Here is a 20,649-nt window from a genome sequence, read left to right as displayed (position 1 = left end):
GAAGGAAGGAAGAAAAACTCTTAGAGGAGGTCCCACAGCAGGGCAGAGAAACAGATCAGAATAACGTTGAGCAGGACAATAAACCCTGTCCTGGGAAACTCTGGCCCTGGGCATACGAGGACCTCCAGTCCTGACAGTGGCCTGTTGCACTCAGCTTGCAGGCTTCCAGTATTTTCCTACACTAACCCTCTCTTCCTGGAGGGCAGCCAGAAGAGGTGTTTGTATCCCTCTCCGTCAGAGGAGGTCACGGCAGACAGATGCAAGGTGACTTGCCCACAACCATTCAAGTAGTGAAAGAAGCAGAACTTATATATACGTGGTCCAGAGACCACTGGGTGGCTCTGTCAGTTAAGCGTCTACCGCCGGCTCAAGTCACAATCTCAGGGTCCTGGGATCGAATCCCACATCGGACTCCCAGCTCAGCAAGAAGGCTGCTCCTCCCTCTCTGACTCCCCCTGCTAGGTGGTCCAGAGCCCCAGTCCACTGCACGGAGTTCGGGAACAGAGAGCTTTCTTAGGGCTCATACATGTTTTTCTTCTTGGAGTTTTCCCATCTCAACGGTGAGGCTTGGGGGATGGGGGGATCCCTTGTCCACATCTGGGACCAGACCTTCAAGCTCATTTTCTGGCTCTAACTTCTGATGGGAAAAGATCAAGCACTCAGTCCTCCTCTGGACCTTCCACAAAAGGGCTTAGTGATATTTTCCTTAAAGGGACGACACTCTTGGGGCACCTGGGTGGCTCAGTCGGTTAAGCATCTGTCTTCAGCTCAGGGAATGATCCCAGGGTCCTGAGATGGAGCCCCACATTGGGCTTCCTGCTCAGCAGGGAGCCTGCTTCTCTCCCTCTCTCTCAAATAAACAAAACCTTAAAAAAACGCACACTCTACATATGTGTGCATGCGCGCACACACACACACACACACACACACACACACACACACACACACAGCAGTGCCTGGTTCCTTCCTTCCCTAGATAAATGACCAGGATGGAAATGGGGCACAGGCTGGGCAGTTGGTCGTTCCTGGGAACCAGCCCACCTAGCAGATGCCCAGAGCCACGGTTCCCCTTCAGGTTCAGCTCTGGGCTCCAGGGCTTCCCTTAGAAACTGGGGGTGAAGCCTAGAATCTAACCCCAAGTCTGTCTGCATCCTGGTTCTGGACCCAAGTCCCAGCAATACTCTCCGGAAGCCAGGAGGTGGGGGCGGGGAATGTATGTATGTAAAACACTGAGCCATTTGGCTACAGACCTCAAACCAGGAGGTCGATGAAAATTTAGAATCAGATTTATTTCTCCAAAGTCTCATAATGAAAAATAAAATTGATTAGAAAGTTTGAACTTCAGAATGAACCAGCCCATCAATAAATTTTGGCCTGACTTCTCAGGGGATTTTTTTTTTTAACACCAAGAAACAGATTAATGAAAAATAAAGATTCACTTGAAAGATAAGTCACTTCATTTTAAGACCCTTTCCGTGAGATGGATCGCCACTGCTTTATGACATAAATTTGCAATCAGCGCTATTGATTTCTTAATGCTTCAAGAGAAATATTGTTAAGATTGATTTAAATCCTGAGTGTGCCTATTGGGGTGAGGGGAGCAGTGGAAGGGAGAGGATAAGGAGAGACAGGAGGAGAGAAAGAGAAAAGAGGGAGAGAGGGAAGGAAGATCGGACAAGATTTGTATTAATATGTGAATACATACATATGGATACAGCAGCATGTCCCTCGATGTCCGTCCCGGACCTCAGACAGTATACGTTGATGTGAGAATGTTACATGGTGCTCTGCACAAGTGTCTATCATCATCACGGTATAGATGGCTGTGGTCACGTGTGTTGTATATATCAGCACATGGCATTATGGATGTATGTGTGTAATTCTAGATGTACATCATTGTGAAGACAGGGTATCACTCTTGAAAATATGTTTGTGTCTATAATAGGTGTGTGTGTGTGTGTGTGTAGATATACACGGGAAGAGATGAGAATGCAGGAATTTTCTCACTTACAAACTAGCAAACAGGACTGCCCAAGTGCTGAAAAACATTAATTCAGGCATTAACAAAAAGTCAAGTCAGTTAAATACACATACACACACACCTCTTTAGTGAGTTCAAAACCATTACGTTAAATTAAAAACTTCATTTTATTGAGTTAACAGTGAGCTTAAAATGCAGTTCATTTAAAACATTCATTGAATTAAAAAAAAAAACAGTGGGACTGTTTTACTAACTTAATTGTTTTTGATCTCACTTTTTTAGTATAATAAAAGGTGGGCTTTTCAATTAACTTCATTGTCTTTAAAACCCTGATTCGAGTTGTTTCTCTGTGCACTGGGTGGGTGCTCTCTCTCAATTTATAGATGGGTAAGTCTGTTTGTTCAAGGAGCTGGTTTCTATCTGTGAGTCTGGATCTGTCTGACTGTAGGTAGGTAGGTGGATTAGGATGTTTGCTTTGATGGGGTGGGATGTGAGATATATCAGGAGTGTGTGTGTGTGTGTGTGTATCAAGGTTGAAGCTTGGGGTAAGAGTAGGTTTTCTAGTCCCAACTTCATGCCATTGGTGTTTACTCTGTCTTCCCGGCTGACTGGGACCAGTCCTTCATTACCACCAGCCCAGCCAGAGCTCCAAAATGCTCCCTTCTTACCATGTGTCTTATCCATCTCTGTCTGTCTGTCTAGGGGCTGGCTTCAGGCCTCCCCACCCCACAGTCCCCAACCCCTAGCCATGATGTCCAGGGCGACCTAGCCACGTGCTCCAAAGGACTGGCCACACACCAAGTCAAGGACTCTCTCTTTTTTTTTTTTTTTTTGGAATTGTGGTAAAATATATGTACCATTTTTATCATTTCATCCATGCCTACGTGCACAGGTCATTGTCATGAAATATGTTCACTGTGTATGCAACCATTACTGCCATCTACCTCCAGAACTTTCTCACAATCCCAGAAACTCTGCACCTGTTAACTGATAAGTACTCCTCTCCTCTCCCCAGCCCCTGGAAACTCCTAGTCTCCTTTCTGACTCTGTGAACGTGGCTGTTCTAGGGACTGTTCTAGGGACTCCGTAGAAACTGGATCACACATCATTTGAACTTTTGTGTCTGGCTTATTTCACTGAGTGTGATGTTTTCAAAGTTCAGCCACATGGTAACCTGCGTCAGAATTCCATTCTGGCTGAACAATAGACTGTGTCCAGCTAAATAATATTCGATTGCCCTCATAGACCACATTTTATTTATTTGTTCATTCATCAATGGACACTTGGGTTGTTTCTACCTTTTGACTATGATGAATAATAATGCGGCCATGAACTTGGATGTGCAAGTCTGTGTCTGAGTCTCCACTTTCACTTCTTGGGGTACGTACCAAGGAGCGGAACTGCTGGATCCTATGGAAATTCCGTGTTTCACTCTGAGAGGCTGCTGACCATGGCCGCCGCACCAGTTTGCATCCCCACCAGCAGCGCACGAGCCCAGTTGGCCCACGTCATTGCCCAGACGTGTTGTTTTCCGTTTGGTGACAATAGCTGTCCTGGAGGGTGTGATGTGCCATCTTGGGATTCTCTTTTTACTCAAGCTAATTACTCATCTTCCTGTCCATTTGGTTACTTTTTGTCTGCAGTTCCATTTCTCCCAGGCTCCTGAGCCCATGTCAGATGACAGCCCTATCGGTTCCTCTCTCCATTTGTTCAGTAACTGTGTATTGAAGGCTTGCTACGTATCAGCCATCATTCTAGACAGTGAGAGCACAGCAAAGAGCAAACGAAACAATGTTTTTCATCCTTATGGTGTTTATATGCTAATGCGAACACAGGGACGCATAAGTAAAATACATAGGATGTCCGGTGATGCTAAGTGCAATGGAGAAAAAGAGAGCCTGGGGAAGAAAAGGTGGGTCCAAGAAGTGATGGGGGCCAGGAAGAAACGTGAAAAATATGGAACAGAGGGCAGGGAGCAATCTCAGATAAAGAGCGTGAGGAAAGCCTCATGAAGACAGGGTGTGGTGGCGAGGATACCACAGAGGTGAAGAGGGAAGCTGTGTGGCCGTGCAAGGAAAGAGGGTCCCCCTGGAGAGGAGGTGGGCCCCATGTGAACCACGAGAGGCCAGTGTGCTGGAGCAGGGGCAGCCAGGGGAAGAGGAGATGGACCCGAGAGGTAACGGGGCAGGTTGTACAGGGTTCCGTCGCCTTTGTAAGAGCTTTGCTTTTCACCCCAAGTGAGATGGGACCCTTTGAAGGGTTGGGAACTGAAGCAGGACAGGATCTTCCTTTGGCTTTCAGAGCATCGTCTCCGAGCCCCCTTGTGTCTTTGTCTCCCCTCCCCCACCCCGCTCACAGGCGCCCAAGAAGGAGCTGCAGAATGGCGTCATACGGGGCTACCAGATCGGCTACAGGGAGAACAGCCCTGGCAGCAGTGGGCAGTACAGCATCGTGGAGATGAAGGCCACTGGGGACAGTGAGGTCTACACCCTGGACAACCTCAAGAAGTTTGCCCAATATGGGGTGGTGGTCCAGGCCTTCAATCGTGCTGGCACGGGGCCCTCATCCAGCGAGATCAATGCCACCACGCTGGAGGACGGTGAGGACACAAGCACGCAGCGGCGGGCGGGAAAGCCAGGGCTACCAGTGAGGACTCAGGGCCCTCCCACTACTCCCAGGCCCCATCACAACCCTGTGAGGCACACAGCACCCTGGATACCTCCAGCTCCTCTGACCCATTAGCTCCTCAAGAGGTTCTGGGACCTTAAGCACCCCTAGGCTCTCAGTCCACTGGCCAGTGCTCTGTCCATTGCGTGCTGATGCTCCGCCCATCTGAGCCCCTGCCTCTCACCCACCTGACTCTCCCTCATTCTGGCCCTCACTCCTGTCTCTCCCCAGGCCCTTTTCCTCTACACCCTGGTCCTGTTTCTTCTCCCTCAACAACCTGCAGGTCGGAAATGGGGCGGAAACCAAGTTACCTCTGCACTTCTGGGCTGGAACCCATCCACTGCCTGTCTAAGGGGCTGGACAGGAGACAGGGCTTAAGATACGCCAAGATCCACGCGGTGGGTGGCGTAGAGCCACTGCTTTAAACATGATCCTTTGAGGACCAGAGAGGATTCCACACTCTGATGAGTAAATGACAGGGCCTGGCTTTCAGGGGGACAGCGTTAGGAGGAAGCAGGGATGTGCCTGCTCTCCAAGCACAGAGAAGGGCCAGCTGGTACCTGAGCCTGTGTGGGGTTGAAAGAGGAGACATGGCCCTTGATGCCTGCGGCCCCCCAAAGGACAGAAGTTTCCCCTAAGCTTCTTTCCTGATGTCCTAACCCAAATCCAGAGTCTGAGATTAAAACCGCTGCTGCGTCTGACCCTGCCCCTGCAGAGGGAGGGGACTCACGCATTCCACTATTAGAAAGTCATTCCTTGGAGTGCATGGCTGGCTCAGTAGGTTAAGTGTCCAACTTTTTTCTTTTCTTTTCCTTTCTTATCTTTTTTTTTTTTTTTTTTGAGATTTTACTTATTTATTTGTCAGGGAGAGAGAGAGAGAGTACAAGCAGGGGAAGGGGCAGGCAGAAGGAGAAGCAGGCTCCCCCGGGGAGCCTGATGTGGGACTGCAAGGCTCGATCCCCCCCGGGGCTCATAACCTGAGCACAAGGCAGACACTTAATTGACTGAGCCACCCAGGCATAAGCATCCAGCTCTTAACTCAGCTCAGGTCTTGATCTCAGCGTCCTGAGTTAAAGTCCCACGTTGGGGGCGGGGGGGGGCAGTCACTCCTTAAGGTTAAGCAATGCCTTCTCCCTAGTTCATCTTCTCTAAAAATGTAGACACCCCTGGGAGGAAGGATATATCAGGTCAGAAACCTGAAAGTAGATTAGCTCATGCTGGCGGTCCTTAACTTTGGCTACAAATTGGAATTATCTGGAAGCTTTAAAAAATATCGATGCCCCGGCTTCATCTCCCAAGATTCTCATTCAGTGGTTCTGCGGCCCAAGCTGGGCTTTGGGATGAAGCACTGAGCCCCTGGGGAACGGGAGAACACAGAAAAAGGGAAAAGCACGCAGCAAGCAGAGGGACACAGAGAACCCTAGTAGGGGACGTGGGGAACCACAAGACAACCAGTGCCCCCTCGGCCTCCGCCATTCCACACCGACTCCGTCCCCAACCAGCACCTCCCCAGACCACAGGCCTGGCTGGGTGGAGGGGAATCAACCTGTCACCTCTTCACACCAATAGTACTCATCCCAAGGGGTGCTCTGACCCAGTAGTTCTCAAACCTGAATGTGTATCAGAAGGCTCTCCCCCCACCCAGCTCCTGCTAGCAGGTTGAATAAATTTTGCATTTCAAAGAAATTCCCAGGTGCTGCTGGCACAGGGGGGCACCCGCCTATGAGAACCGCAGCGCCAATAGCTAGGGCGCTACCCATCAAAGAAGCCAGGTTTCGAGGAAGCTAAAAAGCCTGTCCGGAATCACCTATCACATAAAGAACAGAGCCCAGGGTCAAAATCTAGGTCAGACCCTGAATCCTATACTCTCTCCCGTGCCCTGTTGTGTCTCTCTCTCGCTTTGGAGCAAGGCTGGATATAGGACCAAAAGACGTGGACCCGGGATGCCCAGGGAAGGCGCATCCAGAGGGACAGCTGCCCCTGGCCCACACAGCCACAGCATGCGCAACCCTGACTGCTGTCTACCAGGGCCGGGCCAGGAAACAACCAGGCCAGGCCTCCAGCAGGGCGCTACCTCCCCCGCTCTGGCTCCTGGGTGGGGGGCCTAGAATTTCCAACAGGGAGAGATCAGCATGGGCTGTAGAGTCATTTTCCAAAACAAAAGAGGAGAGAGGGAAGAAGTTTCCAGCAGCATTTGCTCAGCAGTTTTTCATACTTAATTAAGGCCCTCGTTAGCCTGTCAGATCCTGATCGTTTCCTGGCAATATTAGCACTCCTCCTGGGGTAGTCAAGGGCCCTGCTTTAGCAATAGTGTCTTTTCCATAATTATATTACCTTCATTTTGTTCGAACGGGCGATCTGTATTAGTTTATTACACTGGGTCCCTAATTACATGGTGCTTATATTTTTACACCTAAGTAATATGAAACAATAATCATTCTCAAAGAGGATCGTTAGGATGATGTATTATCATTTAAATGCTCATAAAAATTAGAGTTGCCTCTTGTGGGGCAGTGGGATCCAATTACCTTCCATCCAGCCTGTGCCTCCTTTCTCCCTCTCTGAGCAAAGCAGACCTGGCCTTTCCCTTTGGCCCCAGGTCCTGGGAAACCAGCAGGAAGTGCCACCAAAGTTCTTCCCAAACAAAGTGGCTCCCGGAATCTGGCGTCCCCACCGTCTGCCATCTCAGAAAGAGTGACCTGCACCAGGGCCAACCCCGGGGTGTAGGACTTAGGTTAGGCTCCAAGGTAGCACTCCAGGGGAGAGGGTTAGAGGCAAAATGGGCCACCTAAGTTGCTATCAGAAAGTGTTTTCTCATCATCTGAGGCATTTTGATGTGCAGGGACAAGGGACAAAGGTGTAATGGTCCCAGAAAACTTAAAGGTGTCTATGGAACCTTCCCCGCTTCAACAAGGTGAAGGGACTACCTTCTTTTCCTTCCCTTCAGCCTGGCATAAGGACCCACGGGGCCCAAGAGGCTGGGCTCAGACCACCTGGTCAGAAGCCACATTGGGCCAGCAACCATCAGATAAGACCCGGGGCTGGCCTGGCGATCTTCTAGGTTCTGTAACCTGATGAAGATGAACTTCCTGTGCTGTGGTGCCCACTGGAGGATCCCCATGGGGTCATGCCAGGAGTTCATCACCTTGTGCCCTCAGCACATACCCAGAACCGGGAACGTGCCACCTGGAGAGCAAGGAACCAAACCTATGAAGACCTCTTTTCATCTAAAACCAGGAGAGGAAATGCTTCACTTCCCAGCCACGCAGCCCAGACTCTCCTCACTCTATCGGGAGCTCCTCCCATGTTCTCCTGGTTGGGACACAGATGTCAGGCTGTATGCCCTGACCAGACTCTACCCTTCTCCCCCGCCCCCTGCAGTGCCCAGCCAGCCCCCCGAGAACGTCCGGGCCCTGTCCATCACCTCCGATGTGGCCGTCATCTCCTGGTCGGAGCCCCCACGCAGCACTCTCAATGGTGTCCTCAAAGGCTACCGGGTCATCTTCTGGTCACTCTACGTGGATGGGGGTAAGTGTCCTGGGAGTGACAGCTGGGTCTCGGGGTGAGAGGTGTAGGCTCCTTGGGGGTCTGTGTCCAGACCAGACACAGATGATCAGAGCTGAGCATCTTCCCATGGGATATCAAGTGGAGGCCCAGCCCCTCTCTTCTGCATACACTGTCCCAGCCAGAGCCAGGGCCAGGATGGGTGGTGGGATACATAGTCACCTCTGTGCTGGGGGGAGGGACATCATCTGCTCCTGGACGGCCATGTGTTTGGGAATGACCGGAAGTGTGATGGGGTGTCTATGATTTTCTGATGTAATGTGTTGATCTTGGGCAGGGTCCCTGGCTCTCAGACGGGGCGGTTGAAAAGTGTCAGGAAGACACTGCTTTCAGAGGGGTGTGGGGCACCTGGGACTCATCCTCACCACCGAAGCCAGAAGGGGAGGAAACGGGGTTACCAGAAGCTGGTGGGGGGAGAGTACAGCATCCCTTGGCCAGGCAGTGAGGTGGGCAGTCTGCTCAGGACCCGGAGAAGAGCAGGAAATGGAGCTGGAATGGCAGGGGCGCAAAACCCAAGATCGTGGCCTAATGCTAGGGATGCCTTCCTTGCCCTGGGATGCACTGGTCCAGACAGTCGTGTGTAGCCCCACAAACATACCAAGCCCCTGCCCACTGGGTACACGGGAGCCTTGCAGTGACCAGGAAAGCCTGAGCTTGTACAAGCTGGAGGCCCAGCACCCCAAACCATGGAGCTGCTCTACTGGGGGGCCACGGTGAGCTTGGCTCCCCGGCTCCTGAGCCTTCTGCCCCCAGCTCCCTTGGCTCTCCCTTTTCCCCTGGAGGACCTGAAGCTCCAGCTCGTGGTCATTTCTGCAGGGCAGCTGCCTCCTCATTCCCTCACCCCTTCCCCATTGTGTATGCCGAGATGCACTGCCGACAGCACCTGCCTTTCCCTGCCACCACTGCCACGGCCTCCTCCAAAAGCGCAGTGGCCTGGAGCTCAGGGCTTGGGTCTTGGGAGGTGTCCCTAGTTCATGTGCTCTGACACAGCCCCCCCTGTTTGTGCTGCCCCAGATAAGGGATGGTCCTTCGGTTTCCAGAACTTGCTTCCTCTTTTCTAAACGCACAGTGTTCCTAGCTCAGCCCCTTAAGGTAAGGAAGCCATTGGCCTTTGTAATCTCCAAAGGCACGTGGCTCACTGGCCATACTGACCTCCTTTTGGGTCTTTTCTCTGGCTCCAGTCCTGGAGTACCCTGACTACTCTGGTTTCTAATTTCCTTAAAAAAAAAAAAAAAAAGTCCCAGTGCCGGGGTTTCTGAGGCTTCCCTGCACTGACCCGGAGTTGCCACTGGCTGGGCGCGGTGTTCTCACTCCCGGGCCCCGGCAGACTGCTGTCCTCCCTGGGCCAGGCCCTCTGCCCACAGCAGGTCCCCAGAGAGGCCCTGGACTGGGTCTATGGGCTTCTACAAATCCTGTCCTCAGCCAGTGTCCGGGCCTGTCTTTCTGAAAGCCCAGGGGTCTCAGTGGATGGCTGTCAGCTCAGGAGCCTGTCTCTTTTTCTCCTTCTAAGTTCATGGTCTTCCCAGGGGACCCCTTCCCCAAGCTCTCCTTGGGCCTATAGTAAATCCCTTGGCAGAGTCAGATGACGGGTCCTCACTGAGCTGGAGGAAGGCCTGACCCTTCCTGGCGGAGGCTGTCTCCTCTCATAGCCTGTCCCAGATTCTTTTTGTGGGTTCTTCCTGGGGAGGGCGTCCTCAGGGGTAGGGAGAAGGGAAGGGGACTTAGCTCTTATGCTACTGAGAGTACGGCACTCTTGGGATCCCTCACAGGGAGAGGGGATTGGATGGAGGAGGGGAAGGGTGCTCGGAGAGATGGAAATATTCCAAAGGGAGAGTATTAGGTTGAATTTGGTGCAAGGTCACTGGGGCCAAGGCCGGGCATAGGCCGGCTCGCCCTGGTTGGACCCCTTGGGGAGAGATGAAGCCTGGGAGTGGTGCCCCAAATTTGCCCCCGTGTTCCTGGAGGTCAGGTCCCCCTAGCTGCCACTACCATGGAGGCAGGGTCTGAGCCCAGTGGAGCCCAGGCTGGCAGAGGGTCAGCGGCAGGGGGACCAGGCACGCACCCGCCCCCACCCAGGCCGTGCTCAGGGGCCGCTTGTCTCCGGCAGAGTGGGGCGAGATGCAGAACATCACCACCACGCGGGAGCGGGTAGAGCTGCGTGGTATGGAGAAGTTCACCAACTACAGCGTACAGGTGCTGGCCTACACCCAGGCCGGGGATGGCGTGCGCAGCGGCGTGCTCTGCATCCAGACCAAGGAGGACGGTGAGTCCGCTCTGCCATGCCCAGCCCGGCCTCGGCACCCCCACCACACTCCCCCAGGCCTGTTGCCGAGCGCTGCACAAGGAGAAGGGTGACGGCAGGGCACCATCCTGTCTCCTGTCCCTTTGAGTCATAGTAGGGTGGCTTTGGGCACTCTGGGACCCCACCTGGGGAGACCACAGCCTGCCATGGGTGGTAGTGGATGCTCTGGGACTCCTGCATAAACATGTAAGCGACAGGAACCTGCTCCCTTGGCTCCCCCTGCAGCACCAGGTCAGAGGCTGATAAAGCCTCTCTTCCCACCTCCCCTTCAAGAGCATCCTTTTTGTGGCATCTGCTCTGAGGCAAGTTTCTGCCTGGTTTCCTCTGGATACAGATGGTTGGGATTGGCGGGGAGGGGGAGAGGGGTATCTCGCCTCACATCTTGGCTTAGAGACTTGGCAACCATCCTGCAGAGGCCCCAGAATGGGCCAGGCCCTGGACTCTGGTGTGCTGGGGAGGCTCTCAGGGACAGAATGGGCTGTGCCTCCATTCGGAGCTCTGATCTCAAAGCCCTTCCTCATGGGACGGAACTGGAGGAAAAGCAGAGATCACAAGCCAACCTTCCAGGCTGGGGTGACAAAGGAAGATGGTGGGGGAGGTTGGGAGCTGAACCAACCCAGCAGAGAAGAGGTTGGGAAAAGGGCCAGACTCCCAGCTGGGGCCCAGAAACGCACACCGCCAGGGGGCCTCGTCTGGAGCGCCTCCCCTCCCCCACTTCTCCCCCCACATCCAGAAGGTGGGGCTCCTGCTTCCGGCCTCCACTTTCTTCCTCACCGCATCCCAACACCATCCCTTAGCTTCTGAGGCAGATTCTCTATTTTTAAGTTGGTTCGTGTGAAGAGTGGCTGGCAGCTTGGGGACTAAAGCAGCAGCCACTGCTAACATCCTGGCTTCCTCCCCTTGCTGCCTCAGTTTTCTCAAAGTTCCCATGGCCTGGGTCCCCTCCTGTGCATTTCCCGCAGAAGGTGTTGGAGGATTAGAGTTGCTGAGATGGGGGTCCCAAGGTGGAAGGCATGCTCGAGAGTTTCCCAGAGCAGCCCAGTGCCCAGGGAACAGACCGGTTTAATCCAGCTCCCCACTCTCCCTAAGCCCTGGCCCTCCACCAGATCGGGCCCCCTCCCTGCCTTAAGCTCTGAGCAATTAAATATTTACCAACCTGCCTGCCCTACTTTTCCTGCCATTAATCCCCCCATCAAGGTTTCCTGGGACAGCTCGGGGCAGAGCCACCTGCTCATGTGTGTGCAGGCCAAGCGGGGACCGTGCTCAGAGCCTGGCCCCTTCCAGAGCTTCTGAACAACACACTTACCCAGCCGCTAGATGGGAACCTCTGCTACCCCACTCTGTCCCTGCTCTTTTGCATCCTGTGCTGATGCAAGGTCTGAGCCATAAGCTCTTCTGCGTGTTTGACAAAGGTGGGGGCCCCATGAGGGAATCCGAAGGTCCGATAGCATCATCCCTCCCCGCAAGGAGCTTCCCACTTTTTGCTTCAGAGCTGCCTCCAGAGCCACGCCCGGGTACACGTGCAGGGGACCACGCAGCCAGGAATTGGGTCCCGTGGGCAGCTCCACAGAGTAAAGGGACGCTGGCAGGCACAACAGACGAGCATGGCCCAGCCCTGTCCATTACTGGCCAGTCACTTAGCCTTCCTGAACCTGTTTCCTCGTGATAAAATGGGAACACTGATCACATCAAGTTGTTGTAAGAAGCGAGTTAACTGTAAAATGCTTCCTAAAATGTGCAGCGCTAGCAAATGGCAGGGCCCTGCTAGTTACCAAGGTGCTGGCCGCTTCAGGTGGACCCAGGCATCCCCGAGGGACTCAGTGCCCCCCAAAAGGGAGGCCCGGGCCAGAAGGAAGCCACTGTGAGATGAGAACCGCTGTCACACCCAGAACCACAGCCACACTTGACACGGGTAGCGTGTGTAGTCATAAGCGTGACCGAGCCTTCCTGGCAGCCCAACGAGGTAACTATCATGTCCATTTTCAAGGTGAGGAAAGTGAGGTCTGGCAAGCTAAAGCAACCTGCTGGAGGTCATGCATCTCGTAGGAAGCGAACCAAAGCCGTCTTGCCTCCATATCTTCTATACTTTCCATCACATGCCTGTGGCAGACAGGTAGCTTTGGGCTGCGAATAGTACAACTAAAGAAAGATTTAACTAGTTAGTGTATTATTATCACACATAACAAGGAGTCTTGAGGAGCACAGCTCCAAGGTGCTGAACTCATTGGGCCGTATCCTTCTGCTCTGCCATCCTCCGCCTGTCAGCGGTGCCTCCCATGATTTCCAAATGACTGCAGCTTTAGGCATCCCACCAGACAGGACAGAGTTCCCAGTGAGAGAGGGGGTCTCTTCCTGTGGGCATGCCTCTCTCGGGAGTGAAAAACACCTTCCCCAGAAGCCCTTCAACTGATTTATCCTCATTTCCCATTGGCCACACTGGGGCAACGTGTCTCTTGCTAAGCCAGTCACTGAAAGGGGAGTGGAATGATCACAGCTGACTTCTCTGGAGGGTAATAAATCCGCTAGTGTCAGTGATGGGGACAGCTCTCTCTGAGGAATGGAGGGGCACGGGGACCCGAGCAAGAGGGAGGCTCGGTTTGCAAGGAACAGGAAAGAACAGGGGCAGATGGGCACACAGACCAGCAGGCGCAGCACCAGCCCTGGCGCTGCCTCCTCCAGGTTCTCCCATTCCAGTTCTTTCTCAGCTCCCTCAGGAAGCAGACGGGTCCACACTGCAATCTGAGCTCTGCTGTGGGGGCTTGGAAGCAAGAGCTGAAGACATGGTGACTCCCTGCCCCCATGCCCAACCCCCTGCCCCGGCTCAGGATTGCGCCTTCTTCCAAAGGGAAAAAAAAAAAAAAAAAAAAGATTGGGAAATTTAGAGAAAACCAAAATAAATTAAAAGATAAAATGAAAACAAACTCAAATAAATTCAAGCTCATTTCTGAAGTCCAAATCCCCCAGTCTTAACTTGGTCTCAGGCTGGCTTGGCTGGACTTGGTTCCTGAGCAACAAAGCCTCTTGCTGACGTCTCCCCTCCCCTGGGAATGCTGAATCAGAGTGAAAATTGAGTTGGATTTTAAACCATCTTAAAGATATTTAGCTGAGGATGAGGCTTGACTGGACCTGTGTTTTAGGAAGGTAACTCCTGAAGCAGGAGGACAGATGGCAGGAAGGGGCTCTAGGGGTTAAGGACCAGTGTCAGAGAGGCCCGTTAGAACCTGTGGGCATCTAGGCAGAGAAGCGGAAGGTGTGTGGTAGGGTGGCCTCTTTAACAATGAAGGCAGGAGTGAGCACAAGCTTAGAGAAACATATCAGAGGATCTGCACTTCCGGTAATGGTGGACTACGTAGGTAACTCAAACCCACTGTCCTTCTTGCTGAGGACAGGAGGAAATCTGGATAGAATATTTTTAAAACACCTGCTTGAAGGCATCCCTGAGCTTGCAGGAGAGTGCAGAATTACTGGGCCAGGATCCCAGGGAAAGTGGAGGCCCAGGAGGTGAGCCTGGCATTGTCCCCATGGTGGGACACTTGCCAAATCTGGAGGCAGGGGTTGATAATCTGAGCAGCAGTGGAAAGGAAATTGGGAGTCCAGGGCCTGCTGGGGTGGGCAGGTCTACCTGGAGTTGAGACCATGAGCACAGCACGTTGGATTAAAAGTACACCCAAAGTAGACCAGCTAAGCTTCAAATCATCTCAGTCCTGGAAATTAGATTGAGGTAGGCCCAGGTTGCTATTCCCCAGATTGCAGATACTTGCCAGAAGCAAATGTGAATTCTCCCTTTAGAAAGATTACATCATCTGAGACCTCAAACTATTTCTACAAACAAGTTTGCAAATGATGTGTCTGGCATACAATAAAAATAATGAGGAACAACGTGAACAAAAGCCAGGAGGGAAAAGAAAAAAAAAAAAAGAAAGAAACAGACCCACAAGAATTCCAAACACAAGTTTTATCACATATGAGCTTTCAGATAGTTACTCTGAACGAAATTGAAATTTTAAGAGAATTGGAGACTATCAAATAGAAAATCTAGAAACAAGAACTATTAATACATGAAATTAAGAACTCAGTGGATAGATTTAATAACCAATCAGATGCAGCTGAAGAGAGAATTAGTGAACTGGAAGTTAGATGAGAAGACCCAAAAGAAGCTCAGAAAGAAAAATGAATGGAAAATAAAAGAGCAAGTAGCAGATGTAGAACAGTGATTTTCAAACTTGACTGTGCATACAAGTCACTTGGGGGTCGTGTTAAAATTCAGATTCTGATTTGGTAGGTCTAGGGTGGAACCTGAGATTTTGCATTTCTAACATGCTCCCAGGTGACGCTGCTGCTGACCAATGGACCACATTCTGAATATCAAGGACATAGAGGATGTGAGAGGAAGTCTCAAAGAAGAGGAGGAAGAGAATGGGGCAGAAGACAACATGCCTGAAAACTTTTCAAAACTGATGAAAGACCTCAATCCCCAAAGCAAGAAGTTCTAGGAACTCTGCAGGCAATGACTTAAGGAAATCCATACCCAGCCTTATCCTAATAAAGCTGTTAAACAGGAAACACAGAGAGAAAATTCTTAAAAGCAACCAGAGGGGAAAAGACCAGTTACTCTTATGGGACCAACAATGAGATCAGCGGCTAAACTGTCAGAAACAATGAAAACCAACAAACCAACAATGGAAGCCAGAAAGCAATGCAGTGGCATAAATTATGTAAGGAAAATAGTTATCAATCTATGATTTTATACCAAGCCAAAATATTCTCCAGGACTAAAGTGAAATAAAGATATGAAGAAATAAAGACAAATGAGAACTGAGAGATTTTACCACCAATATGCCAGCTCTAGAGAAATATTAAAGGGTATTCTTTAGCTAGAAGGAAGATGATCCCAGGTGGGAGCTCAGTGATGCAAGGAAAGAACAATTAAATGGGGGACATATGGGTAAATCTCCATTAATACTGACTGCATAAACGATGATGACAGTGACATTATCTTGGGGAGGGCCTAAAATATATACATCATTAAAATATACAAAATGGTGGGGCACCTGGGTGGCTCAGTGGTTTAAAGCCTCTGCCTTCAGCTCAGGTCATGATCTCGGGGTCCTGGGATCGAGTCCCGCATCGGGCTCTCTGCTCAGCAGTGAGCCTGCTTCCTCCTCTCTCTCTCTCTGCCTACTTGTGATCTCTGTCTGTCAAATAAATAAATAAAATCTTTAAAAAAATATATACAAAATGGCATATAAATTGGGTGGAGGGTAAATGGGGGTTCTAAGTCCCTTGCATTGTTGAAGGAAAAGAGTACCAATTCATGATTTGGTAAGTTAAAGATTCATATTGGGTTACCCCTAAAAGTGGTAACAGGCTGTCTAATAGCCAACTAATAGAGAGGGAGAAATAAAGTATTTCTTTTAAATCTTCAATCGAAAAAAAGCACACAAAGGAGTTAAAACAGAATAGGTGGGACAAACAGTACTTAGTAAGAGGAGCTATTTAAACATAAATATATAAGTAATTGCATTAACTGATGATAAATTAATAAATGATAAATTGACTAAATTATTCAATGAAAAGAGAAAGACTGTCAGACCAGCAATGAAACAAAACCCAAATACATGGGGTTTATAATAAACACCTAAAACATAAAGGTATGGAAATGTGAAAGCAGTACATAAAAGATACACCAGGCAGAGCGGAGAGAGAGCTGGAATGTCAGACACAGTATGCTCTGAGGCAGGAAGCATCATTAGAGATACAGAAGGACTCTCTGTTACAATAAAACCCAATTTACTAATCAAATGAAGCAGTTCCAAATTTGTTGTGAACCTAGTAACATCACCTTGAGACTGCACCAACGGGGGTGCCTGGGTGGCTCAGTCGTTAAGCAGCTGCCTTCAGCTCAGGTCATGAGCCCAGAGTCTTGGGATCGAGCCTCGCATTGTGCTTCCTGCTCCACAGGGAACCTGCTGCTTCCTCTGCTTTCATCCTCTTTCTCTGTCAAATAAATACATAAAATCTTTAAAAAAAATTTTTAAGTACCCCTCTCAGTTACTGCTGAGAAAAAAAGTATGCAAAGACAGAAAAGATCTGAACAGGACAGTACACCTGCCCCAGTGCCCCCCTCGTGGCCCCCTGCATTCCACAGCTGCAAAGACACTAGCAGGGGTGGGATGGTGGGGCTGTAGCAGGGAGGGCTCGGGCCCCTGGATGGATGGTGATGATGAATTTTATGTATCCTAGAATTGTTGACCACTTACTAGATTTTTTTTTAATGCAGTAGTACTAGAAGCTAAGAGTTGAGAGAGGGAATGCAAAAAAACAATCATCATCACCATTTATTGTCTTCTATAGTCAGGAGGTGCCAAGTGCTTTTATGTTGATTAGTGCTGACTATCACTGCAAACCTGTAATGTGGTTGTGATTACGTCCATCATATAGAGGGGCAAACAGAGGCTCGGGAGGCAAAGTAAGTTGAGCGGGATGTCATCACTGTCCTCAAAGGAACGTAAAGCTCCCAGGAGGAAAGACGAATACACGACAATACAAGGGAGAGATGAGGGGACCTGAAACCAGGAAGTGTCCAGTCTCCCAAGTAGAGCCCCAGGGTCCCAGCTGGGTCAGGCTGGCCCAGAGAGATGGGGGCGGGGGGAGGGCAGAATCCATATGAATTGGGATCCCCTTCGGATGAATGTCCCAGCCAATTCTCGGGTAGAGTTCCCCTCCTGAAACAGAAAGGGTCTAGCCAGCAGCCCAGGGGCAGTGCCCTGGGCACATGACAGGAAGCCCAGTCATCCACTGGCTGACCACCAGCCTCTGACCCCCAGGAGGAGGCCTGCTCTGTGAGTCTCTGGAGCCCCCAGCGTCAAGGAGCTCACAGGCCAAAGAGCAAAGTGACCAGTGTATTTGTTTGGCCTACATACAACCTATTAGTCAAGCATTGAGGCAGGAAATAGGTTAAGGTTGTGGGAATCAAGGTGAATTCCCCATGGGTTCTCTTTGTCTCTGAAGTATCCTAAGTCCTTGGTTCTGGCCACTTTTGAAGATGACTATTCCCAGTGCCTCCATCTCAGATACTTTGTTACAAGCCCCAGGTGATCACCTTTCTCCTTACCTGCTGGAACCTCCCCCTTTAAAACATAGTTCAAGGATGCCTCCTCCAGGAAGCTCTCCCAGATTGATCCGCCTTACTCTCCCCACCGCCCGCGCCCCCCGTCATTCTTTCCCAAAGGCAGAGCTCCTTTCTCTAAACTGACCTGGCCTTCTCCCAATTCAGTTCCAGGTCCCCCCGCTGGCATCAAAGCTGTCCCTTCATCTGCCAGCAGTGTGGTCGTGTCTTGGCTTCCCCCAACCAAGCCCAATGGGGTGATCCGCAAGTACACCATCTTCTGCTCCAGCCCTGGGTCTGGCCAGCCGGTAAGTAGGCCCAGGGTTGAATGATGAAGGTGACAGGAGAAAGGGAAAATTTCTCGGAAGATCAGCAGGTGTCCAGGGCAAACCCAGGAGCTACTTATATCTGTGTTTCTACATGAATTCATGGATAAGAATGGGTACTGGTCACCCAAGAGTAGTTGAGGCCTTACTCGGTGTCCATCTTGTGTTAGTCCTCTGTTCCAAGGGCCTCAAGGTTGTCACAAGCTCTGGAGGCTTCTTTGAGTCAGGGCTCACAACCAAGCAGATGTGAAAGCGAGACCAGGGCCTCAGCTCTTCTGGTCTGGCTGACCAGGGAAACTTCCAGCAGGCCCCAGAGCTGTTGACTGGGGCCTGGCTGGTCCATGGCTTCTGGACATGATCCACTCTCCAGCATGAACGATCTGGGCTTGGAGGGCTGCTGGAGATCTGCCCTGAGTGGCCTACTCAGCATAGAGCCCATTAAAGTTAGGAGAAAAGATGGCAGTCAGCTGAGAGAAGGCAGGAGTGTCCCTGTCTGGGCCAGAGCTGTGCCTCAGCATTAGAGAGAGGACTCAGACTGCAAGATCTGCCCAAACCTGGGAGTGTAATGCAGGCAGCTGGCCCCTGCCCTTCTGCGGGGTGCTCAGAGGGGCCTGACAAAGAGGGAGGAGGGGATGAATGCAGTCTACACACCCATATCCCGCAATATGCATCCTTCCCTCTTCCTTTCCTGATCTCCAGCCACTCAACCACCGTGTTCTGCTGGGTGACTACCCTAAAGCACACCTGGTCTAGCTACATCAGCAGGTGCACCTGTCCTCAGTGGGGCGTCCAGTCTAGTGGGGAGGTGGAGAGGCACGCCCTGGGGGGCGCCAGGAGTACTATCCAGGAGATATCCAGGACATCTCAGGAGGAGAGCAGGGAGCGGGAGGAGGCCCGCTTCTCCCTCCACCAGCAGCGTGTGATGGGACGGCAGCCCAAGCATCTGCAGATGAGCTCCCGGCAGCCGGGAAAGCTGCCCTGAAACTGCTCGATAATTGTGCCATCTCCTCCTCCGCTCGGCTTTCCTGTGGTCTTTGTGAATTACCCTCTGAGCCGTAGGTGGCCCGGCACCGCGCCAGGGAGGCCAGAGTTCTATTACCAGAGGGGAAACCCAGAAATATCTTTTCAGGGACCCTGTGTCCTCCCCTCCGTCCTCACAGCCACGACGCAGAGACGTGAGTGTACAGCTCCGTGAATTTTCACAGCACACGGGGCCAGCAGACCTAGAGCAGGGAACACGACATTACAACCCCCTAGAGGACCTCCTTGTGCCCCTTCCGGTCACCTCCCTACCCCCCGGGCAGGGTGAGAGCCATCCTGACTTCAGAGTAGTGTTGCCGCGTTTCATAGGCTATATAAGCGAAGTTCATACCATTTATCCGGCTTCTTTTACTCAACGTTATTTTGCATTTCTGGATTTCATCCATATTGTTGTGCGTGGTTATAGATCGTTCACTGCCACTTCTGCACTGGTTTCGACTGTGTGTGTACATAGAATTGTTTCCTCCAGTCTGTTACCCGTGGATAGGCATTTGGGTAGATTTCAGCTCGGAGCCGCTACATATGGTGCCGCTGTGCGCGTCTTCGCTGGGGTCTCCTGGAGCCCGTGCGCATGCGTGCCTGTCGGGCGTGCACCCACAAGAACCGCTGAGCCGCGGGGTCTGCACATGTCCAGTAGAGAATGTGCCTACATCCCTGAGCGGTTGTGCTGATTTTACAATCAGTGTTTTAGCCATGCCGTCTGCCCCTTTCCCCTGTCCCCCAACTCCACACGCGTGCACACACGTGCGTGCATGTGCACACACATTCTCAGCTCGTCACCATTCTGGATGCCTGCTGTGCCTTTCCACAGCTCACACTTCTGCCCAGGCTGACCTGTGCTGTGGCATGCACTCCATCCTGTCATACACTGAGGGCGTCAGAAGGCAACTAGCTAGTGACTTCTCTGTCTCCTGCGCTGGGCCTTGGGGCCTGGTGAGGACCGGGGCAGCATCTTTTCATCTCTGGGTCCCCAGCTGCCAAAATCGGTCCATGAAACATCGTCGTCACTAAATACATGTTTGATGAATGAATTACTAGCAGCCTGGCCATTGTAAAGCCTTAGACACTGGGCAAGATTCCCATGATAAATTGATGGGAGAGGGTACTCATTCCCGAGCTTGGCTTTGTGCAGTCATCTCCTCCTCCAACAATGAAGCCTTTCAAAGGAGCACTGCCTCCTCATTAACTCGGGCTTCAGGACCCCCTAGTCAGCTGGCTGAGGACCTCTGTCCCAGGCCCCAGAACAGAGCTCCTGGTGCCCAGCTCCTGCTGGAGACCCCAAGGGCCTCCCCGCCTCTCTCCATGTCCTCTCTCTCAGGGAGAGTCCCCATGGGACAGTGTCCCACCAGGGGCCACTGTGCTCATGTGATGAGAACTTCTGTTCAGCCACCTCGTGGGGTAGAGACTGACCCCCACGTGCGACTGTGATACGGACAGTGTGATACTGTCATTTTGCACACTTTCCAAATTCCAAACAACTGCATTACAAATTCACTTAGGGAAGAGCTCTAGGAGTGAGTGCTGGGGCTGAGGACACACGCATATACGTGATGGTGCAAAACCATGGATTTGAGCTTGAGGTCAGAGGCAATGCATGAGTCTTCATGTGTGCATACGTACTTGAATGTATGAACATGCGGGTGTGGAACCCTCAGAAGAG

At 51.5% G+C, this 20,649-nt stretch overlaps 1 protein-coding gene across 1 annotated transcript in view; it reads left to right on the top strand.

Annotated features, from left to right (window-relative positions):
- Positions 1 to 20,649, top strand: part of DSCAML1 (DS cell adhesion molecule like 1) — a 338,974-nt gene that overhangs the window by 300,694 nt on the left and 17,631 nt on the right. The window contains exons 17-20 of the mRNA XM_032868593.1: positions 4,340 to 4,580; positions 8,030 to 8,176; positions 10,320 to 10,475; positions 17,791 to 17,930. Coding sequence (XP_032724484.1) covers positions 4,340 to 4,580; positions 8,030 to 8,176; positions 10,320 to 10,475; positions 17,791 to 17,930 — 684 coding nt within the window. The remainder of the gene's footprint in view (positions 1 to 4,339; positions 4,581 to 8,029; positions 8,177 to 10,319; positions 10,476 to 17,790; positions 17,931 to 20,649) is intronic.

This window comes from Lontra canadensis, unplaced genomic scaffold, assembly GCF_010015895.1.
Source record: "Lontra canadensis isolate GAN:19392208 unplaced genomic scaffold, GSC_riverotter_1.0 scaffold36, whole genome shotgun sequence".
In the NCBI taxonomy this organism is placed as follows: Eukaryota; Metazoa; Chordata; class Mammalia; order Carnivora; family Mustelidae; genus Lontra; species Lontra canadensis.
This window is presented reverse-complemented; position numbering and strand designations above follow the sequence as displayed.